The sequence below is a fragment of the Macaca nemestrina genome, chromosome X (assembly GCF_043159975.1).
Source record: "Macaca nemestrina isolate mMacNem1 chromosome X, mMacNem.hap1, whole genome shotgun sequence".
Classification (NCBI taxonomy): domain Eukaryota; kingdom Metazoa; phylum Chordata; class Mammalia; order Primates; family Cercopithecidae; genus Macaca; species Macaca nemestrina.
The window spans coordinates 103,469,229-103,494,243 of NC_092145.1; the positions used below are offsets into that span (position 1 = coordinate 103,469,229).

The 25,015-nt window shown below is 40.0% G+C and overlaps 1 protein-coding gene across 11 annotated transcripts; it reads left to right on the plus strand.

The window, feature by feature from the left end:
• Positions 1–25,015, plus strand: LOC105465868 (spindlin family member 3). Of its 11 annotated transcripts, none has more exons than XR_011618347.1 (4): positions 2–1,777; positions 11,050–12,313; positions 16,111–16,961; positions 18,344–25,015. XR_011618347.1 is itself a non-coding variant. In XM_011714512.2 (2 exons), exon 2 carries the CDS (start codon positions 612–614, stop codon positions 1,386–1,388), a length of 777 nt encoding a protein of 258 aa, XP_011712814.1. In that variant the 5' UTR covers positions 1–305; positions 610–611; the 3' UTR covers positions 1,389–4,728. The 11 variants fall into 11 exon arrangements, 2 of the variants coding, with proteins under 2 accessions (XP_011712814.1, XP_070945060.1); XR_011618346.1 differs by having other exon boundaries at positions 16,111–16,241; positions 16,795–25,015; XR_011618350.1 differs by having other exon boundaries at positions 16,111–16,241; positions 16,881–25,015.

A 25,015-nucleotide genomic window follows, 5' to 3' on the forward strand; every position in this document is an offset into this window, starting at 1 on the left:
GGGAGGAGACTGCGGCGCGGCAGCGACTAGAGCGAGTCGGATGTGGCAGAGGGGCTGCGGCCGCCGCCACTGCCACCGCCAACAGCAAGGCGGAGGACGCAGGAGCCAAGAGCAAGGGACGCCGCCACGGTCCTCTTCGCCTGCCCCGCCGCCCTCTTAGAGACACTCCTTGCCTACGGATCATCCTCTCCCAGCTTTTGCAAGCACCGGGCTGCTAGCCCGCTGATATTCCTTCTCTATAGGCTCACTGCTGAGGCTACGGCGAGGTGTCCGATTTGGGCACTTGAGGCCCGCAATCCGGGACGGTGGGGAATCTGCGCCTCTTGGCCGGGTAGTGTTGGAAGCAGGGCGAGGGGAATGGGGAAATGCTTACTATTTTACCGAACCGCAGATCTCTTGCTCTAGCTTAGCCAGACTGAGCTGGGGAGGAAGGTTACTGCAGGCATTCAGCCAGGGTGCCTTGATTTCCAGCTTTGCTATGTAGCTTTCGGGAAAAACGGGCGTGGGTGTACGGGGTGCGCTGATTAGGAGAAAAAGGTCTCCGTGTTATGCACTGATTTTGTTAATTTCCTTTCTCGGTCCACCTGGCAACTGTGCTCCTCCACGCAGGCATGAAGACCCCGTTTGGAAAGGCAGCTGCAGGGCAGCGGTCTGGGACAGGCGCTGGCCACGGCAGCGTGTCTGTTACCATGATGAAGAGGAAGGCTGCACACAAGAAGCATAGGAGCCGACCCATCTCCCAGCCTCGGAGGAACATCGTGGGCTGTAGAATTCAGCACGGATGGAAAGATGGAGATGAACCTCTAACACAGTGGAAAGGAACCGTTCTGGATCAGGTACCTGTAAACCCCTCTCTGTATCTTATCAAATATGATGGATTTGACTGTGTTTATGGATTGGAACTTCACAGAGATGAAAGAGTGTCATCACTTGAAGTCCTTCCTAATAGAGTTGCATCATCTAGAATCAGTGATACACACTTGGCAGAAATAATGGTTGGCAAAGCAGTGGAACATATTTTTGAGACAGAGGAAGGTTCCAAAAATGAATGGAGGGGGATGGTCTTAGCTCAGGCACCTGTCATGAACACATGGTTTTACATTACCTATGAGAAAGATCCTGTATTATATATGTACCAGCTCTTAGATGATTATAAAGACGGTGACCTCCGCATCCTTCAAGATTCCAATGATTCTCCTCCCGCAGAGAGGGAGCCAGGAGAAGTCATAGACAGCCTGGTAGGCAAACAGGTGGAGTATGCCAAAGACGATGGCTCCAAGAGAACTGGCATGGTCATTCATCAGGTAGAAGCAAAACCCTCTGTTTACTTCATCAAATTTGATGATGATTTCCATATCTATGTCTACGATTTGGTAAAAACATCTTAGAGATCATCTTGAAATTTGCCAAATATATGAGACTCTAAATCTGTAGACACAAAAAGTCTTGATTGCTTTCCAGTTTGTAAGAACCATCTTCTCCCTTTTTGCACGTTTTGCTTGGCAAAAAATTGGAACTTCTGCCCTCTCTTATGTTTTTGGAAGAAACCTTTTGCCCATCTGTCCAACCTTTTCACTGGTTCCTGTCCACAATTTAACTGTTTAGTGAGAAGGGTGAAACCTGACATCCATTGGCTCATACTTTTTTTTTTTTTTATCTTGGGTGGTGTTAATAGATTAAAGGTAGCTGAACACCTCTCACCTCATTCTTTTTGGCACTTGGACTCTACACTCATTGAGGTGTGAAGCTTGCTGAGATACCCCATGTGACTGGCTGGGTAAGTGTCTTTGCAATCTCAAATCTCCCCCAGGTGGCTTCAAAAATCTAACTTGGGAAAGAGTGGGAAGCCCATTTTGGTCTCTTGTTCAAGTTGCATTCTCAATTCTAACTGTACTAAAAGTAAGGCTAATAATTTTGCTCTCTTTCTGGTTCTTTCACCTATTGCTCACCTGTTTTAGATTTAAGAAGGTAATTACTTTGCATTTTAGTACCTAAGCATAGGCTGAGAAACTTTGCAAAACTGATAAGAAGACAAGCATTTAGGGACCAAACTCCAAGTGGAGAGATTCAGATTTCTGGTGGAGCTTAAGTGAAAGGTTTTAGTCATCAGTGGCATTAGGGTCTCTCTTGTCTCCAATAGCTCTGGCTGGCATCTGCAGACATGGAGTGGGTTTTAACTGATACAAGCTGTGCAGGCAGACTTTAGCACAAGTAGTCTTTGCCAGCCCAGAGGAGCATTAAGCCAGGCTCTAGCTAGAATCCTCAGTCACAAGGCAAAGGCTGAGTTTGGCAAGGGTTGACAGATCTGTCCAGAACCTCAAAATGAAAGAACAGAAACCTAGAATCAAGCTGAGATACAGATTTCTTTGCTGTGCTAAGAAAGACTCAGAAGTTTTAGATTTGATTCTTAGGAGACTTCAGAGTCCCAGCATATTAAGTGGGCAAGGCACTTGTGAGAACCAAGAATGGCTGAAAGCAGGCTATACTTCCTTGCAGGGACTGGTGGGCTCATCTATTGTGGTATCCCAGCAGAACTTGGAACACAGTCAGTGGTAGGTAATCTGTAGGCTTAATCATGTTTTAAGTGCTGGCATTGGTAGATAGAAATCTAATAGATTTTTGTTAGTGTTTTGATTTTTAACTCTATCCTGTTTCTTGGCTGTCTCTAAGAAACTCATATGCACATAAGGGTGAGTTCTACTGTGGCAGAAAAGAAAACAATGGAAGGGCCTTTGAGCTTTCCATTATTAAAGAGGCATTGGTGGAGGTTAACCAAAGCCTAGGAAAGAAAAGTTGAAATATAAGTATGGTTTTTGAGAGAAGCACCTGGCCAAAACCAATGCTTTCTCACTGGGGTTCTCACAGAAGCTCCATAGGAGTAACAGCCTAATAAGGCCATGGACTTCTGCACATTTGGGGCTGGGACTCAAGGCAGTACAATCATATTGGGACTGTACTGCAAGATATCTTCCAAATTAGTTTAAGTTCACAGGTCATGGAGTCCAGACTACCGGCACAGATTGGCATCCTGCTGAGGATGAAACAAAGAAGATATTCTCTTTTCTCCTATGTTTTATCTGTCTACTTTGGTTATTAATGCCACTAAGTGTCTACTATGATGTTTGACTGACAACAGCAATGTGAGTCTGTATTGCCCTATGTTCTAAGTCCTGGGGTCATACATTTGCTTTAAAAAACTGTTCTAGTGTCTGGGGACTAGTGTGCTTTCTAATTTTTTTGATGTGAGGTTGATATTGTGATAATCTTATGTCTTATTGACCCTTTGGACTCTTTAATATGTATGATATGCAATTGTGGGGTTAGATTAATTCAACTCCTGAGGTCCTGAAGGAACTACACCCAGTCAAGAGGAAGACAGCCAAGGCTGCAGCTGCTGAAGGAACCCCATATCTGGGCAGACATCTTTGTGAGATCTATATGGCTGAAATGAGAAAAACGAGAAATTGGAAAGGCAGAATTTTGGACGTTAATTCTTTTGGACTTTGAATTAGAAATTTAATTTTGAGCAGTCCTTTTTCCCTTGGAGTTTAATAGTTGATGGGGTGGGGGCGAGGTCATACAGTTCAAACTAAGGCATTTTTATTATGTTGTTGATATTGTATTATTTGGAGTATTTTAATGCTATCTTTGGGAGTCATTGTATAATTGTTGTCAGCTATGTCAGGAAATATGGCTGGACATAATTGTAAATTAGGGCTACAATTGTGATCAAATTTTCAGCCTAGGGTGTAATGTAGCCTTGGAGTTAATTTAATTACTGTTCTATTTTGACTTATTTCAGAGCCTCTTGGGGGCAAAAACAGAACTGCTTACCAATCTTACATTGATGGGAGCAGAACTTTTCTAACATACTGTTGGACTCCCTGGAAGGGGACAGCCACAGCCCTGTTTGTTGACCAGAGTCTTGAGCGTTAACCATTGTGGCTTAAGAGAATAAAAATGTACAAGGGTGTGATGGGATCTATCCTTTTCCTCTCTCCATGCTCCTGACTCAAGAAAAGGAAAAGACTTGCATCTCTCAAAAATGTTTGGAAGAAAGTTCCACCTATCTTCTCTTACACTCATTCAATCTTATGCTTGGGAGGAGGAATAACTTGATGAGATTGAGAAAATTGTTATAATGGATAGGCAGCTTAGGCGGCTCTTGGATCTTGAGTTTGTTCCACACAGCAAGATGTGGGAAAAACTGCAGTCCTTCACTACATGGCTGGGTAAACATCTGCTTTGTAGACCCAACTATCTCTCCTTGGGGTGGGGGATCCCAAAGTCCTTAGACTTATGGTAGAAGTTCATTTCAGCCTCAGGTCCAAGCCGTATTCTCCAATCCAGCTCTATCAGCTATAAAGCTGGTATCTATTTTTATTCTTTTTTACAGTTTTAATATATAAATTGTTTTTTAGAAAAATAACACATGCCTATGGTAAAAGTCAAACAGTACAAAAGGGTATACAATTAAAAAGTAAGTCTCTTTTCCTCCTTCTCACCCCTGGCCTCAGTTCCCCCATCCCATTTTCAAAAAGTAACAACTGTTACCAGTTACTTATGTATCATTCCAGAGATATTCCATGTATTTACAAGCATATTGTGTGTGGGTATGTGTGTATCAGGTTTTTTTTTTTTTACACAAATGGTGGCATACTATACATGCTGTTCTGAATTTTGCTTTTTTCACTGAACAATATATTAAAGCTGATATCTTAATCCCTATTTGATTTCTGTGTATATTTTTTAATTGGTTCATAATCTGGAAGGGAAGGAGGTGTAATTAATTCAAACCTTCAAACCCTAACCCAGTTTAATGAAAACTTACATGACCCTACCAACCCACAATTTCTGCCAGTCTAATTTTTCTCGATAATAGAATGTGAAATATATGTGAACATAATATATTCTGTGAGAGGAACTTCTTGAGAGAGGCCAATATATTTTTACTGAGGGAAGTTAAAAGGAAAACCAATTTATATTGAAGCTGTGGGGAAAGTTAAGGTACTATATAATTAATCCAGAAACGAAATGAACAATTATTTATCTACTGCCATATGCAAATTCATATTTATAGCTTTGATTTGCCTTTTCTAACAGAACTTGCCTGCATGTAACAGGAAACCCATTTCAAACAGGCTTAAACAGTTACCAAGCATTGATCAATATAAATAAAAAAAAAATCCAGAGCTCAGATGGGCTTCAGGCATAGTTTGAATTGGGGCTCAGGATCAGTGTTTATGATTCTTTAGGATTTTCCTTCTGTGTGTCAGTTTCATTCTCAGGCTGTGTTTTCTTATGGTAGCAAAATTGGACCAGCAGTTCCAGGCTACAGCAGTCCAATCTAGAGAAAGATAGATAGCCTGTGTCCTATGATGTATTCTCTGCTGGCTTAGGTCAGATACTTTGACCAATCACTAAAATCTCAGGGATGAAATACACTGATTGGCTTAGCAGGTCATGTGTTCCATCCCTAAACTCTCTACGGCAGTGGTCCCCAATTGTTTTGGCACCAGGAACTGGTTTCATGGAAAACAGTTTTTCCACAGAGAGGATGGGTGAGGGGAAGGGGTGGTTTGGGGATGATTCAAATGCCTTACATTTATTGTGCAATTTATTTCTATTATTATGTTCTAATGCATAATGAAATAATTATATAACTCACCATAATGTAGAATCAGTAGGAGCCCTGAGCTTGTTTTCCTGCAACTAGACCGTCCCATCTGGGGGTGATGGGAAACAGCAACAGATCATCAGGCATTATATTCTCATAAGGAACATGCAACCTAGATCCCTTGCATGCACAGTTCACAATAGGGTTCGTGCTCCTATGAGAATCTAATGCCACTGCTGATCTGACAGGAGGCAGAGCCCAGGTGGTAATGCAAGTGATGGGGAGCAGCTGTAAACACAGATGAAGCTTCGCTTGCTTACCCACCTGCAGCTCACCTCCTGCTGTGCGGCCTGGTTCCTAGCAGGCCATGGACCTGTATTTGTCAGTGGCCCAGGGGTTGGGAACCCCTGCCCTAGGATGTATCTCTCTGGAACCAGGTGGATTTCCAGTAGAATCAAGGGCTTTGGGGAAATGAAGAATGAATGCTATTCACCAATCACAAATATCTAGTATAGCTTCTTCATTTGAATACCTAGCATCCATGGACACATTTCTTCCTACACATCCTCTTTCAAAAAATGCCACACACAAGTGTGATACATTCATGTCCCCAAAGGAGAAAAACTTGAAGTCTTATCCAGTTACTGCATTTAGCAGTAAGTTCAAGATCCCTAGTTGATATGCAGCCATCTTTAGATCCATCTTCCTAGCAGTCTGGTCATCTATACTTAAATTATAAACTACTCTTCTCAACACACCCAGTATACAGTAGTGAGGAGATAACCAGAAAAATATAATCAAAACTACCATTTAAAAAAGGGAGGAAATAGGAAACAATGCATAGTAGTTTCTGGTCCAAAGCATATATCATAACCTGTTAGACAAGGACTACCTATCCTAGCAGTTGAGTGACTCTTTTGGTCAAATACCTCTTTGTGTTCTCTGAGACGTTCTCCCTTGGAGGCATATCTTGGGTGGATGCCCTTTTTGGGGGTTGAACTGGTCATTCTATTTCATCTTATGCTACTTCTTGCACCTGGGGGTTGAACAATCGAAGGTTTTCTAATTATTGGCTATAATTAGAGATTATTTAGTACAGTAGCTCTCAAACTTTAGTACACATCAGAATCACCTTGAGAACTTGTTAAAATACAAATTTCTGGGGCCCTCTTACAGAGATTCTGATTTAGCAGGTCTAGGGTAGGGTCCACGGGCTTATATTTATAACAAGTTCCCACATGAGACTGATGCTGCTGGTCCTGGGACCCCACATTGAAAATCACTGATTTATAGGTGGCAATTGAGTGAGGTCAGAGTTATTATTTCCTATACTTGCCTGATAAGATTTACCTGGAGCAATTGTTAAATATAAATTGCCGAGCCCTATCTTAGATGTAATGAATCAAAATCTCTTGGGAAGGGACCTGGGACAGCTGTACAAGATACCCCAGGTGATTCTTTATCATCAGTAATGATTAGGAAACACTGATCTAGAAAATTAGGTTTTTCTTGCCCCTAGTCTTATTTCCTAATATGTCTTCCATCTACTTGCCCTTGTTCTCACTAAGCTTAATTTGGGGCAAAAAACTTGGCTTTTCAAATCATACAAAGTTCCAAATTATCCATGTCTCTTTCCACTGGGATTTCACGAAACCAGTGACTAAACTAGCAAAGTTTTGTTTTCTTCTTTCACTGTTTTCAAATAAGCCCATTTCAACAATGGAGATGGTATGCTTGATCTTGGCCTAAGAATCACAGATCTGAGGGCCACATGCTCCTCAAGAAAGGATGGAATAAGCGAAAAAAACAATAAAGTCAGCTGATTCGACATTAATTCCAGCTTTTACTAGCTCTGTACTAGCAAGTTACTTAATCTTTGTGAGTCTATTCCTATTCTTGATAGTGAGGGTAACACTCTTTACTCAGTTCTGTTTAGAGGTATATGAGAAACTATATCCTTAGCATGTAGCATTGTACAGCACAGATGCTTAATAAAGGTGAATTCCCTTTAATTCTCAAGAGGGTAAACCACATGTCCTTTTGGTTAACCTTTATATTTAGCAATGCTCCAGTGACATTTAACTAGTGAATATAGGTCTAGAAATTCTATTACTGAAATGTGAAAGAAATTATTTAAATAATTCTTTGGATGTACATAGCTCTTTTAATCTCTGTTAAGAACTGAGTTTGTTTTCCCAGAGAGCTCGTTAATCTTTATAACATTACTGGACAGTTAAGAGAGCAGGGTTATTATCCTGAATGCAATCATTCATTCATTCATTCATTCAGCTACTTTTTGATGCATTTGCCCGATAGTCATGAATGAGATAGATACTGTCCATTCTGTCAGGGAGCTTACATTCTCATAGAGGGGAGAAAAGCAACAAAGATGTAGACAAATAACCTAAATAACCTGTATGATTTCAGAGAGTGATAAGTTGTATGAAGAACAAAAAGGCAGAGCAATGGATAGAGATGAACTGAAATAAGGGAACTACTTCAGCAAAAGGTTTTCAGAGGAAGGCCTGAGTGGATTAGCAAATAACTAACGAAGCCAGCCCATGCAATGATTTGAGGAAGGAGTGTTCTAGAGAGAAAAAAACAAGTTGAAAGGCTGGAATACCTAATGTCATTTATCCATAGCTATTAATTCAGTAATGTGTTTAACATTGAAACCTAGGGCCTGTGATTCTTCTCTACTGTTCTGCACAGCTAACACTATACCTCTGTTGTTTTCTGGTATTTTTTTTTTTTGGAGTTTTTAAATATGGTTTTTGTTTGTTTGTTTTTGAGTTTCGTTCTTGTTGCCCAGACTGGAATGCAATGGCCCAATCGTGGCTCATTGCAACCTCCACCTTCCGGGTTCAAGCAATTCTTCTGCCTCAGCCTCCCTGAGTAGCTGGGATTATAGGCAGGCACCACCACACCTGGTTAATTTTGTATTTTAATAGAGACATGGTTTCACCATGTTGGTCAGGCTGGTCTCGAACTCCTGACCTCAGGTGATCCGCCTGCCTCAGCCTACCAAAGTGCTGGGATTACAGGCATGTCCCACCGTGCCTGGCCTTAAATATGTTTTTCTGTTGCTATCCTAGAAAGCAAGTAAAGTAGCTAAGAGGTCACTGATTAAATGGAAATGGGGCAGATTTCTTCCTCTACCCCAAATCTATGAAACAGGTACATAACATAAAGTTGAAGGTCACATATAATGTAATGAATGTGTATACCTATTTTTCTGGTTACATTTTCAAGCATATACTACAAGACATTTGCATTATTAGTTTAAATCATTTGCCTTTGGAGGATGTCGGGATGTCAGTAAACATTTGTTGGACACCTAGTATGTGCTGGGCACATCTTAATCTTCACAGGATACTGGAAGCTGAGTGTTACTACCTCCATTTTTCAGATAAGGAGATTAAGCTTAAAGAGAAAAAGGAAACCAGGGTCACACGGCTAGTAAGAGTGCTGGACTGAAACTAGGTCCCTTGATGCCAAGTAATGCTCTAATTATCATTTTTTCCTAATATTTGCATAAAGAAATGGGAAAGAAACATTAGCACCAAGGGAGAAGTGATTCATAGCTGTGATTTTTCTTCATGACCCATTCATATTCTTCCCTCTCTATCACCCTCTTTCTACATACACTTTGTTCCTACTGTTAAATTTACTTTATTCATTCATTTGTTCAACAAATGTATTCAGTGCCTACTTTGTTCCAGGCACTTTAACTAGGCATTTGGGATATTTCATGAACAAAGAATTCAGTGATGCCTCGTGGAGCTTACATTCAAGCAAGGGGAGGCTAACACTAAAAAAACCCCCAAACAAACAAACAAACAAACAAAAAACATAGTAAATTATGTGGGATGTCAAAAAGTGATAACTGTTATAAAAAAGAAAATTAGAACAAGGTAAGAGGGAAGGGAAGTGGTAGATCACCATGGTAAATAGGGAGATTGGGGTGGACTTCATGGAGAAGGTAATATTTGAGCAAATAAATGAAGGAAGTGAGTTAGCCAAGCATATATCTAGAGAAAGAGTATTCTAGGCAAAAGGAACTACTAGAGGAAAGGGCCTAAGAGATAAGTGTGTCTTTGGCATGTTCAAAGACTAACAAGGAGGCTTATTTAGCTAGAGCTACATAGGTGAAGGAGAAAGACACAGGAGAAGTCAGAGAGGAAGTAAGGGTCTAAATAATATAAGGCATTTTTAAGACTTGACATTTACTCCGCATGAAATGGGGAGCCTGTCACAAGTTGGGTTTTCCCAGGAAACAGACCCAGAAACAAAGTTAATCTTGTAGAAAATTTATTAAGCAGTGCCCTTGGGATCAATACCTGGGGAATAAATGGGAAAGCAGCAGGAGCACAAAGAAAGTGAAGCTCTGAAAAAGACTCAGTGACAGTGTCAACCACACCCACAGGAAGCTTTGGAACTAGAATGGCCGTTCAGAGTTGGGGTAATATTTACAGGCCTTTGAACCCCTACACTAATCACTCTTTGGATGTGGGCTGCCCCAGGAAGGGATGTAGCCTTGGACAAGGTTGCTTTCAGCACCTGAGGCAATCTCTAATGGGGGTGAGAGCTGAAGCAGCATGATAAGTCCATCACTGAAGCATAACCTGGGTGTTGCATCCCATGTCCACAAACCCACTGTGGATTTTCAGCAGATAATTGACCTGATTTATGTTTCTAAAAAATCTCTCTGCTGTTTTAAGGATGGGCTATAAAGGAGAAAGTGAGGAAGCAGGGAAACTAGTTAGAGTATCGCAGTATTCCCATATGTGAGATTATGATATCTGAGAGGTAACAATGGAGGTGGTGAGAGGTATTTAAATTGGGGGTATATTTTGAAGGAAGAGTAAGTAGAATTTTCTCACAAATGTAAGGAAAGAGAGGAGTCATGGATGGCTCCAAAAAAAAACTGGGAAGATGGAGTTGCCACTGATAGAGATGAGGAAGGCTGTGGTTTGGATGGGTTCTAGGAAGAGGAGAGGCTAGGAAATCAGTTTTGGACAAGTTGAGTTTGAAGGTGTTTTTAGGACATTAAGTGGGGCTGTTGAGCAGTTATTGGAGTGTGCAGTTCATGGGAGAGGTCTGACTAAGCTGGATACATAAGTTGGAAATTTCTCCATGTAAATGATACTTAAAACCATGGGACAGTATGAGATCACCCTAGGGAGTAGGTGTACATAGAGAACAACAGATGACCATGCACAGACCCCTGGGTCTTAAAGAGATCAGAGAGAAGAGGAGACAAAACAAGAGACTGAGAAGTCACCATCAGTGAGGTAGGAGGTAAACGAAGAGTGTGATGTCTTGGAAGTCCTTTTTGGTTTTCCTCCTCCCCGTAAATCTCTTTGTGACAATTTTTTTTTTTCACTTAATCTGAAATGTCAGCTCCTCCACTGTATTTTTTTGCTTTACAGCTCCTTTGAATAAACCTGCCCACCACCAAGAACCTATACATGACTTTCTTTTCATTGTATCAAAGTAATGTGTCCACCGGTGTGAGCACCAGCAACTCACTTCTTCCTCAGACATCTCTAAAGCTGGAAAGATTTTGAGGGACAGTATGGTGTCCTTCACCCCACCCCAATGTTATGAATGAGACCAGGAGACCAACAGCAAACATCTGGAAGGTAAGAGGTTATTTTTTTAATCTCCTCTTTGCACCCTATAACACAGCAGAAAGCAAATGGAATGGATGGAGCAAGTGTCACAAAACAGTGCCTTCGTGAACGAGAGAGAGGGGAGGTGGGCTCTGAAAGCCTAACTCAAAGCTTGGTTGACTAATTAAAGAAGGAAATTAGAGGGCCGCGCTGGTGTGTGCCTGTAGTTCCAGCTGCTGGGACGGCTAAAGTGAGAGGATCCCTGAGTGCAGGAGTTCAAGTCCCATCTGGGCAACATAGTGAGACCTCCATCTCTAAAAAACTAAAATAAAAGAAGGAAGTCAGGGCCAATGAAAGGAGAGCCCTAGTTAACCTACAGCTCTATTATATCAGTCCTCTATTACACATACATAGCCAAGCACCACCCAGATGCTATCATTCGGTGATCTGCCTCTTCTTACCAGCATTTAGTATGGAACACAAAATATTTCTCGTGCAGATGGCCTCAGTGGGGTCCCCAGTAGTCAAGCCCCACCCTGGCATAGTACTGACCTTGCAGAGCCTTTGCTCATCACACTCACTCAGGTCTATTGAAACTGTTGATTCCCATGGATATCTGTTGATTTATTATTTGCTGAATATTTGTTGATAACTGTGGATGTTCGTTGGCTTTAGGGCCTCCCTTGCTTAAACACTGAAATAGACAAATCACTGCGCACAAACTATCAGATTCACCCACACAGTAATTCAAATGGTACTTGGCCCACTTCTTTCCGAAACCTCAGACACTTGGCATGCTATCAGTTACCCTGTATGAGATTGTGACTGTTTCTTAGGAGATTCCATTCTGCATGGGAAGAGAGAAAAGAACTGAAGAGTAGTGGGATGGCTGGGGGAAGGGTAGAGAATCTCAAAGTTTTCTAATCCTCACCTCTTATTCCTTCTCTCTCACTCTCCTTTTTCCCCTCATTCACTAAAATGTGAGTACCCTGCACACATGAGTACCACCAGCTGGAAGGCACGAAAAGAACAGATGTCTCAAGAGTGACTGTTGAAAACTTATCACCCTGCACAAGGAAAGGCAGGTTTTGGAATAAATATTAACATATCAGTATTGTCTGAAATTGATGATGCCTTTTAAAGTGGATAGTTTCACAGAATGAAAATGCAGTTTGTAATTTTGCATGACAAATGGGGTCACTAAACTGCATGAGAGCATTACATAATTTGCCTGGAATGAAGACCACTTTTTCAGCCCAGCATTCAAGGCCCTTCATGATCTGGCTCTTTTCTACCTTTGTAGCTTAACTATTTACTACTGCATTATTTACTATGACTCCCTGGTCCTTATATTTCAGGCCATTTCCTTCAACAGTCCAAGTTGTTTCAAGTCTCTTGGTTTTTGCACTTGTTTCTCCTGCCTGGAATGCACTTCCTCTCACTGCGTTACCTGGGTGGAAACAGGACTTACTTAAACATTTCATATCTGAAGTCTTTACTTAATTCCACAGCTTGGTCGATTGATCACTCCTTTGTACTCTTATATCTTTTATCCCTTTGTTACAGTATTTACTGGTACCTCCTGTTTCCCCAGAATGACAGCTTCTCTGTGATCTCTTCAGAGGCAACAGCTGTGTGATTGAATTCCTCTCTATATCCTAGACGTTGCCCAGCACAGACAAGGTTCTTTCTGGGGCATCAGAAAGTACTTTTTGACTAACTGATTGGCTGAGAGAAGCAATGCTGGCCCTGGGTATTTTCTTCTCAAGACAAGTAGAAGGGATTTGCCACGAGGGTCCACAGAAGCACTGGAGAAGAGAACTGAGGTGACAGTAATAATCTTATGGCCATTCTTTCAGATGATAACTTCCAGTGCTTCTGTGAGGTCAGATGTTTGCCTCTCTTTTCTCACAAGAAGAAACTGAGAAGGGAAGTGGCAGGTCTCCCAGATCCCCCAAGCCAATCAGCAGTGGGGCTGGAACTCCAACCTTGGGCTCCCAACACCAGACCCTAAACTTCCTGCTCCAGCTCCCCTGAATCTGGGCAGAAGTTATAGCTCAAGCCTGACCTGGATGCATTCAGGATAAGGGGTTTCTCCATATGTTGCTTCTGGCCCTGAGAATGCCATCATGATCCTGGGTGGTCCGTGATGCTGTCCAGGGTGAGCCCATTTACCCTGAGAGGATGTAGTACCTCTCCAAGTAACCATGGAGTCAAGTGTCCATCTCCGGACAGCCTCAGGACAACAAAGATGTTTTCTCACCTATCACTTAGCTGTACATTGTGAACAAACTCAGAGGGAAGCAACAGATAATGGAGAACCTTCTTGCTCCAATTCTATCACCTATTGCCTGTGAGACATGAGGAAGTCAGTCAACTTATCTTCCTTTTGGATCCATTAATTCCTGAAACAAAATGAAAGGCACAGGGAATTGAGGGTGGGGTATGGTACTGACAAGCCATGCACCTCACAGGCTTTTTGTGATGCTCTAGTCATGTAATGAGCAAAGAAACACTTGTGAAGTGCAATGGGATATTTAAGTGTAAAAAAATGTTACCATAAATCAGTGAGTGAATATTACTCTTGCAGGAAAATGCAGATAGGAAATAAGCATAAAATCCAGAAACCAGTTTAATATCTGCAGTGCTCATCTATGCCATGATAGGAATTATAAGAGAGTTTAGAGCTGTAGTTTTGGGGATTTGAAGCTGAGGAACTTTTTATCCATTGATAAAGTTTACCTTAATAATGTCATAAATCTGGACCTTTAGCTGGCCACCTTTGAAAGTATATAGAGAAGATATGCATAAGAATAAAGGTACCCACAGGGGGAAACCAAATCACAAAATGAAACAAACAAACAAAAACTTTATCATGATTATAACATTTGAATCTGCAGGTTTTTTTTGGTTTTTTTTTTTTTTTGGGGGGGTTTTTTTTTGAGATGGAGTCTCACTCTGTCTCCCAGACTGGAGTGCAGTGGTGTGATCTTGGCTCACTGCAACCTCCATCTTCAGGGTTCAAATGATTCTCCTGTCTCAGCCTTCCAAGTATCTGTGACTACAGATACCAGCCACCACCATGCCCGGATAATTTTTGTATTTTTAGTAGAGACGGGGTTTCACCATGTTGACCAGGCTGGTCTCCAACTCCTGACCTCGGGTGATCCGCCCACCTCGGCCTCCCAAAGTGCTGGGATTATAGGTGTGAGCCATTGTACCAGTCCTGAATCTGTGGATTTAGAGAGACTTTAGGCCTCTTCTTCCCTCTGTTTGTCCGGTATTATTAGTCAATATATTGCTTTCATTTTCTGGCACTTACAAAAAAAAAAAATTAACTAATATGTTTCTTTTTTTTTTTTAATTTTTAATGCCCGTAACATTCTGTACCAGGAGAGGAAATGCCAATTTGTTACTTAGATGTACAGAAGATTGTTAACTGGGTATATGGAAATACAGAACATAAGCATATACAGACAAGGACTGGTGGTAAGGACAGAAAAACAGAATTTAAGAGCTGTGTGGGCCTTGAGATTATCTAGTCTCCCTCCTCATTTGTACAGAGTATGAAACAGGTCCAGAGAGTGGAAAGGGTTTAAAGTAACTGTAAGGTCCTATAGGAGTCACATCTTAAATCAGTGTATCTGACTCCCAAGCCACACTGCTACTGCTGCTGCCTCTTCTCCTTCTTTTGTCCCTTTTTTTTTGTGAAGGAAATTAAAAAAGAGAGATATTTTTAGTTCTTATTTTATTCCAACCCCATTTTTTTCCATTGTCATTGAACTGTAGTTGATATGTCCTTCCTATTAGTTTATTTTTTCACTATATATGTATCCCCAAAATATATATTGTTTTTGTGTTTTAAATTTTTACCCATATCATGTACTATGCCAGTATTTTTGTATCCTGCTTTTTTAACTCTATTTTTGTGACCTTTTCATATGGATATATAAAATGCCATTTTGTGGCTGTACTACAATGTATATATTCCCAAAGAATGAATATTTAGGTAATTGTCAATTTGGGATTTTTTTTTCTTTTTTTTTTTTTTTTTTTTTTTTTTTTTTAGTTCTTGTTCTAAAATATCCTTAAACATTTCTCCTTTTGCACATGAATTTCTGTTGTGCATATGCCTAGAATTGCTGGGTCATAGGGTGGGCACATCTTTGATTTTGCTAGAGAATACCAAACTTCTCTTCAGAATAGTTACATGGGTGTGTCAGGTGAAACCCGAATCTGCTCTGAGTACGTCACAAGATTTAGTGAGGATCCAAGCAGAACGAGAGTGTGAAAACACATGTGAAGTTGTTGACAGTGCTGTGTCATGAATCGTGAAGGGGCAATTTTAAGTCAGTGTATGGACAACAATGATCATAGGTAGACACTGGATGAATGACCAACTTTTCCTATGAATGAGGTCTTAATTTTATCTACATTAGGACCATGTCCAGAGAATCAGCAAAAATGATTACATTTAATTATGTCTTCATGTTTTGTGAGGGCTTTAGATCTGATATAAACATACAGTACAAAATCCTTTTTAGTAAAGCTGGAAGAGACATAATAGCATCAGTTTCGAAGCAGAAAATCAGCCCTATACAAATTCTAAAGGCCGGTTGTAAACTGGACATGTTTTAGCATGGTTTAGAATGTTTTCAAAGAAAACTAGCACTATGCCTTTGTCTCTGAGAAAAATAGATAAATGAGTCAATTATGTATTTACAGTTTAATTCATATTCAGTTATATTTTGCAACTTAAGAGGCCACTAACAGAAAAATAGAACATAAAAAAATAAATCTCACTTGGAATACTGGTTGTTTTGTTTGCTGGTTGGTTCTTTTAGTGTCCTTTCCTTTTTACTGTGTTTTTGTTTCTAGGTTAAGATGGTGGCAAACTGATGATGCTTCATCTACTTTTACTCTCTCACTGAATAATCCATGATGGACTGGAGAACCTCAATGATTGGTTCACCATACTCTGGCAGAAATTCCTACTGACTGCCATATAGGTAGGGCTTGACTAAGAAACTCTTGGTAACCAATGCAGACTCAGACCTCTTGAAAAAAAAAAACCAGCAGGGCCAAGCTGGATAAAAGCCAAAATTACTATGTTTGCCAAATTACACTGTCAGGTTTTGTAGAACAGCTAGGACTCTCATATACCTAAAGATTGTGAAAAGATGTATAGAGATTGCTGAGGTTGTAAATATATGTTGTGTTTAATCTAACACTGTAATCTACAATGGCCTTTCAATGAAAGTTTAAGGAATTTGGAATCTATTCTGCAGGCAGAAGGGAAAGTATTGATGATTTTGAGCAGTGACAATAGGATCAGATGCATGCTTTAAAAGGTCTAGAAGTATAAAGGGTATATGTATATTAGGGCTGGAGTGGCTGGAGGCTGGGAGACAAACTTATTGCAAGACTCCACATAAAATCATATTTACCTCACTGAGTCCTGTCCTCAGGTAAATACTGTTAATTAAAAGGGTTTCACCATTTATAGAGCCTTCAGATGATTTATCCTTAATGTTATTATCCCCACATGTGCTCATGAACAAGCCTCTCAGATCTTCTGCTCCCGTCTTGTGATGGTAGCATGTTCCTGCTTCTGGTGGTGCTAAACCCTGGGCAATCATCTGTCCTAGGAACAGCTGTTCTTCATGGGTGACTGCTGTGAAACCAACAGGATGGCCTCTTTTCTATTTAATCCTAAGAGTGGGCATAAGGTAAGCATTTGTAAGATTTTACTGAAAGTATTGGAGTATAAGAAGAAAAATGCTACACTGAATATAATTATAACTATTCAGGCACAGACCAATCCCAGAGTCTCTTACCAAGTTGACTCTCCTGTCTGTCTTCCTTTTCTGCCTTCACTTGGCTTCAGACAGCTCACCTTCCAATCACTGGAAGTGTTTAGAGCATCTCCACATCTCTCCACAAGGTGGAGATCAAGGCCAAATTTTTCACCAGCCCCAGATACTGGAAGGAGTATTTTTTTTCTTCATTCATAATCAATGTAAGGACTGCCTTCTAGGTCTTTATTTCATATTCATACATTGAATCTGACAGTGGCAACATATTACCTTTAGAGGAAATTCTGTCTATGCCTAAAGCAGTGTGGTCTAGCTTTATGGTTTGATTAAAGACAATCACAATATCCAATATATTTCCTATATCACATGTAGGCCATCAACAGTCGGATCAAGGTTTGGCTATGTCAAGTCCAACACAGCTCCTAGGCATCAAATGATCATAAACTCTGGAGGTTCACTCTCATGGCACCTGTCTTAAACCGTTTTCTGTTGCTTATAACAAAATACCTGAAATTTTATTTAAAAAATAAAGTTTATTTCTTACAGTTCTGGAGGCTGGGAAGTTCAAGATTGAGGGGCCACATGTGGTGAGGGCCTTCTTGATGGTAGAAACTCTCTGCAGTCCTGAAGTAGCGCAGGGTATCACATGGCAAGGGGACTAAGTATGCTAACATGGTAGCTTAGGTCTCTTTTTATCTTCTTATAAAGCCACCAGTTCTATTTCCATGATAATCCATCAGTGGATTAATCCATTCACAAGGGCAGAACCCTCATGTTCCAATCACTTGTTAAAGGCCATACCTCTGAATACTGCCATATTGGAGATAAAGTTTCAACATAAGTTTTAGAGGGAATATTCAAACCATAGCATTTCCTTTCTGTGTATTTGTGTGCACACATGTACACGTTTGTAGAGACACAGAGAGAGAGGACTAGAGAGGCAGAGAATGCATATATACACCTGTACATTAAATCCATCTATGTACACATATATGAAGTTGTAAAAATGGAACCATAGTATATATCCTCCTCTATAAATTTCTCCACTTAATAGAATGTGAACATGTTTGTAGGTTCTTTTATACACAGTTACTTCTTTATATAGTATTCCGTTGTGTGAATAAAGCATAATTTATTTAGCAAATCCTTGTTCATATATATTCGAACAGTTTCCAAAATTTGGTTATTATGAACAATGTCACCAAGAACATTGTCATACACATATAATGTGTACTTATACGTGAATTTCAATAGGGTGACCTGTTAATTCAAATATTTATTTCTTATCTTTCCAGGTAAAATATTGGGTAGGTCCTTTGGAGTTCTAGACTAAGTTTGAGATTACAGAAGATATGCTCAACATCCTCCTTTGACCTGGTCCCAGTTTCACAATATTCAATAGATGCTTTATAGTCTCGGAGGTATACAATTCTCTGATTTTACTACAGTTTTTAGGGAATTTTATTTTGTTCATTTCAACAAGAAAAATTACATAAATAGGTAACAGCTCCACTCAAAGCTGTGTTTTAAACAAACAAAATATTGGACTTTGTGAACAAATGTGGTACTTTTTCTTTCTGTAATTATTGGCTAGCAATCTTATTTTACTAAATCTATACTGACAAATTTAATTTGGTCCATTTATTTGAGTTTAAAGATTATTTCATACTCTCCCCAGTGAAACAGTCATGGGCCATTGCTATCCTAGCAGCTTCCCTCAAGAACGATGAGATAGTCTTCTTTTCCCTCTAGAGCATAAATTTCAGTGGCAGGTAAAACTGTTTTAGCATCAATATGCTCACGTCTTCCATGATACGTTTTTCTTCCCTACTAAACTGAAAGTTTCTCTAAGTTACCATAGCCACTCACAAGTTTTTCTCTACCTAACTGAAGTTGCCATCTTCTGCTGATCATTAGGACATTAACTTTTAGAATCATTTCTGTTTTAGCCTCTTATTTTGAAGGCAGCTTTTTAATTTCCTCAGAGAAATTGCAATGGAACGAAAATTTGTTCTCTTTTTACATATGTACCCTTTTATAAGAGATGTAATATTTTTCGATAAAATGTTTAATTAATGCAAAACCACGTCTCTAACAGTGTGAAGGTTATAAAGAGTAATAGTAGTAGAAATATCCATGTACCAATCACACAGAATAATTCTAGTCAGATATAGTTTTTGTAAGGACAAAAAAGAAAATAGATCTAAAGATTTACAGTTTAACGAAGGTTATTTAGATAGGACTCGCTCCATACTTATTCGATTCTCCATTTTCCACTGAATTTCCTTTCCAAACAATGTACAGTATTCTCAATATCTATCAAAACTCCATAAAAGTTATGATTCCCAATTTATTCAGACTGTCCACCAAGATGTTTTCTCCCAAGCTTCGCATTCTTGAACCAAGCCATTAAAGACTTGGACTGTGACACAGTTTTCATTCTGAGAACTATACACATCAGTGTAATTACCCTCACCTCCCATTTACTACCCTATAAGGGGAATCCCTATGGCGTTAGGCTTATACACACATCTAGGAGCTCTAAGGACTAGGAAAAGTTAAAAATGAACCACTCAATAAGGTAGCTCTTCAGACCCTTCAGTGCCTACCACGACGGGGAACAATTCCACAGGAAATGGATTAGGCAGAGTCATCCCAAACCTAAGCTGTCTCTACTGGCTACAAATAAACTGTGGAGTTCCAACCCACACTAACCAGCCAGCCATACCCCGGGCTTTCATTCTCATAAAAGACTAAACTACTGTAAACCCAAAATAAAATTCTAAGCCCCCCCCAACCATCTGAATGGACATCCTCCTCTGCCAGGGCACTCTAAAATTTAACCTGAAAAACTGGTTCAGGATATGACAGAAAGTGAGGGGGTCGGACCTGCATCATTATACCCTCCAACATTAGCATAAACACAGACCTTAAGTATGATAAGAAATATTCTAATGTATTCTCTCTGAAGCCGGGCTCCATCAGGATGATGAAACTTTGGTGTTTATATTCTCTTACTATAACCCAGACATTGCATTTTATTGATAATAACTCAACCAGTTGCCAATCAGAAAATTTTCAAATCTACCTATAAATTGAAAGCATCCCCTGCTTCCAGTTGTCCCGCCTTTCTGGACCGAATCGATGTGTATCTGAAATGTATTTAAATGTCTCATGTCTCCCTAAAATGTATAAAATCAAGCTGCACCCCAACCACCTTGGGCACATGTTCTCAGGATATCCTGAGGGCTGTGTCACAGGCCATAGTCACTCATATTTGTCTCAGAATAAATCTTTTCAAATATTTTACAGAGTTTCACTCTTTTCCTCCACACACTGCCCCCACTCACCACAAAAGCACAATCTCCCGGCTGTTACTGGAAGGTTCCCCCAATTCCCAGATGGAAGGAGGCCAGGAGAGGCCAAAATTTGAGCTAATTTGTTAGTTCTCACCCATCTGCCCCCATCCCGACCTCTGCCCTATTGGTTGTAAGGCAAATTTTTGTTTGTTTGTTTGTTTTCCTTGTCAGCCTCCTAGAAACCCTGCCCGCTGCCTAGACAGAACCTATTTATCAAGACAAGGGAATTGCAATGCAGAAAGAGTAATTCATGCAGAGAGGCTGTATGGGACACTGGAGTTTTATTATTACTCAAATCTGTCTCCGCAAGCCTTCCCCGGGATCAGAGTTTTTAAGGATAATTTGCTGGGGAGAGGCTCGGGAAGTGGGGTGTGCTGATTGGTTGGGTTGGAGATGGAATCATAGGGGGTAAAAGTGAGTTTCTCTTGCTGTCTTCTGTTCTTGGGTGAAATCGCAGAGCTGGTTGATCCAGATTACCTGACTCAATCTAGTTGAGCCAGATTACCAGACCTGGAGTGCAGGGTCTGCAAAATATCTCAAGCACGGATGTTAGATTTTGCAGTAGTGATGTTATTCCCAGGAGCAATTTGAGGAGGTTCAGACACTTGCAGCCAGAGGCTGCATGGCCCCAAACCATAATTTCCAATCTTGTAGCTAGTTTGTTAGTCCTACAAAGAGAGACTCAGACTGGTCTCTAGGCAAGAAGGGGTGATTTGTTTTGTTTTTCTTTCCCCTTCGGGAAAGCACTATTATTAATTTTGTTTCAAAGTTGAACTATAAACTAAATTCCTTCCCAAAGTTAGTTTGGCCTATGCCCAGGAATGAACAAGGCCAGCTTAAAGGTTAGAAGCAAGATGGAGTCGAGTCAGTTAGATCTGATCTCTTTTACTGTCATAATTTCCTCAGTTACAATTTTTGCAAAGGCGGTTTCAGCCTTGCTGGAACAAAGCCTGTGATTGTTTTCAAGGTACCTGACTTACACGACATTTTTAAACTGACCTGGGCCTGCTTTTCTCCCTCCTCTCTTGTCCTAATAGTTGTATAAGGCCAGACTGTGATAACTGCATTTGCTTTTGTCTTTATCCATTGTCCTTTCTGCTTTTGTGATTAGGATGTGATGAGTAGTTCGAAGCATTCCTTCACATTTATCCAATTGGCTATGCTTACTTTTTATATAAAACCGATATTTGCTCTGCCAGTGCATCTGAAAAATCCACCCGTACATTTATATATCCATTGTGGAGGCACCCTCCGAAAAAGCTTTGACTTATTAATGTATTGGTATTATACTAATTGATATAATACTAATAACTGATGGTGTCACAAAACAGAAGAAAAGAGAAAATGCAACCTGTGAATTCAAATTTTCTAGGTGAGAATGTACCCCGGGAGGTCTCTGATCTGTAGGACACTCTTAAAGTACTTCCCTCTTGAATAAAAACCACTTTTTCAGTCTGGCAACTAAAAGCTTTCATGACCTGGCTCCTTTTCCTTTTCCAACTCCACTATTTACTACTCCTGCAGCATTTACTACAGTTTCCAGCTCCTTATGCTTTAGGCCATGCCCCTCAACATCCCAAGTGTTTTAAATCTTCCTTTTGTATTTGTAGTTTCTCCTACATGGAATTCACTTTCTCCCTTTGCATTTGCTGGGTAAAATCGTGCAGATTATTCTGAACTTACATAACTTGTGTCTGGAGCCTTTCCTTGAAACTGTAGTTAGATAAGTTATGCCCTTTTTTTTCACTCACCTACGCTCTGTGAACCCCAAATATCTGAGACAGGTCTCAGTTTATTTAGAAAGTTTATTTTGCCAAGGTTGAGGACTGGTGCCCATGACACAGCCTCAGGAGGTCCTTAAGACATGTGCCCAAGGTAGTCAGAGCACAGTTTGGTTGTTATACATTTTATGGAGACTTGAGACATCAATCGACATATGTAAGATAACCATTGGTTTGGTCTGAAAAGGCAGGACAACTGGAAGCTATGGCAGGATGACTTGAAGTGGGGAGGGGACTTCCAGCTGATAGGTAGATAAGAGACAAATGGTAGCATTCTTTTCAATTTCTAATTAGCCTCTCTAAAGGAGGCAATCAGATATGCATTTATTTATCTCAGTGAGCAGAGGGGTGACTTTGAATAGAATGGGAGGCACATTTACTCTAAGCAGTTCCCAGCTAGACTTTTCCATTTAGCTTCATGATTTTGGTGCCTCAAGATTTATTTTCCTTTCATATCTCCATCCCTCTGTTACTGTATTTACCACTGGTAGGGTGTGTGTGTGTGTGTGTATTTTACACATATAGTAAATCTTCATTTAATGTCACCTATAGGTCCTTGGAAACTGACTTTAAGTGAAATGATGTATGATGAAACAAATTTTACCATAGAATAATTGATATAAACAACTGTTCCGTTCCTTTGGCATATTTCTGGACAAAAACCTCGCCAAACTTCTAAATGAAGTCCTCAAACACATCTAATATTAAACATTGAAATAAACATGAAGTAACAAGTAAGATTATTATTTACCCAATATGTGGTGAATCAATGAATGATGGTGGTTATAGTGGTCATGGGTTAAATCGGGGAATAAATATTTTCCAAAGGGAAAACTGTAATGAGTACGTTCTACTGTCAGAGGTGTGTGAACCAGAGTGACTCCATCTTTAAAGCAGCTAGCTGAAATGAGGCTGAGACCTACTAAGCTGCATTCCCAGATGGTTAAGGCATTCCAAGTCACAGGATAAGATAGGAGGTCAGCATAAGATACAGGTCATAAATACCTTGCTGATAAAACAGCTTGCAGTAAAGAAGCCAGCTAAAACCCACCAAAACCAAGATGGCAACAAGAATGACCTCTGGTCATCCTCACTGCTATACTCCCACCAGCATCATGACAGTTTACAAATGTCATGGCAATGACAGGAAGTTACCCTACATGGTCTGAAAAGGAGAGGCATGAATAACCCACCCCTTGTTTAGCATATAATCAAGAAATAACAATAAAAATAGGCAACCAGCAGCCTTTTGGGCTGCTCTGTCTATGGAGTAGCTGTCTTTTTTTGTAAGTTCCAGTATACATGTGTAGAACATGCAGGTTTGTTACATAGGTATACATGTGCCATGGTGGTTTTCTGTACCTATTGACCTGTCCTCTAAGTTCCCACCCCTCTCCCCCAACCCACCAACAGGCCCTAGAGTGTGTTGTTCCCTTTCCTGTGTCTATATGTTCTTATTGTTCAATTCCCACTTACGAGTGAGAACATGTGGTGTTTGGTTTTCTGTTCCTGTGTTAGTTTGCTGAGGATGATGACTTCTAGCTTCATTTATGTCCCTGCAAAGGATGTGATCTTATTCCTTTTTATGGCTGCATAGTATTCCACGGTGTATATGTACCACATTTTCTTTATCTAGTCTATCATTAGTGGGCACTTGGGTTGGTTTCATGACTTTCGTATTGTAAATAGTGCTGCAGTAAACACACATGTGCATGTGTCTTTATAGTACAATGATTTATAATCCTTTGGGTATATATCCAGTGATGGGATTGCTGGGTCAAATGGTATTTACGGATCTATATCCTTGAGGAATTGCCACACTGTCTTCCATAATGATTGAACTAATTTATACTCCCATCAACAGTGTAAAAACATTTCTATTTATCTACAGCCTCGCCAGCATCTGTTGTTTCTTGACTTTTTAATAATCGCCATTCTGACTAGCATAAGATGGTATCTCATTGTGGTTTTGATTTGCATTTCTCTAATGATTAGTGATGTTAAGCTTTTTTCATATGTATGTTGGCTGCGTAAATGTCTTCTTTTGAGAAGTGTCTGTTCATATCCTTTGCTCACTTTTTGATGCAGTTGTTTCGGTTTTTCTTGTAAATTTGTTTAAGTTCCTTGTAAATTCTGAATGTTAGACCTTTGTCAGATGGGTAGATTGCAAAATTTTTCTCCCATTCTGTAGGTTGCCTGTTCACTCTGATGAGAGTTTCTTTTGCTGTGCAGAAGCTCTTTAGTTTAATTAGACTTCATTTATGAATTTTGGTTTTTGTTGCAATTGCTTTTGGCATTTTTGTCATGAAGACTTTGCCCATGCCTGTGTTCTAAATGGTATTGCCCAAGTTTTTTCCTAGGGCTTTTAGGGTTTTGGGTTTTACATTTAAATCTTTAATCCATCTTGAGTTACTTTTTGTACAAGGTGTAAGGAAGGGATCCAGTTTTAGTTTTCTGCATATGGCTAGCCAGTTTTTCCAGCAGGAGATCCTTTCCCCATTGTTTGTTTTTGTCAGGTTTGTTGAAGATGAGATGGTTATAGATGTGTGGTGTTATTATCTGAGGTGTCTGTTCTGTTCCATTGGTCTATATGTTTTGGTACCAGTACCGTGCTGTTTTGGCTACTGTAGCCTTGTGGTATGGTTTGAAGTGAAGTAACAGGTCTTCTTTGATTTCATATGAAATTTAAAGTAGTTTTTTCTAATTCTGTGAAGAATGTTAATGGTAGTTTGATGAGAATAGCATTGAATCTATAAATTACCTTGGGCAGCATGGTGTAGCTATTCTTTTATTCCTTTACTTTCCTAATAAACTTGCATTCACTTTA

Coding starts and splice junctions, on each gene's coding strand:
- LOC105465868 (XM_011714512.2), top strand. CDS start 612: ATGAAGACCCCGTTTGGAAAGGCAGCTGCAGGGCAGCGGTCTGGGACA.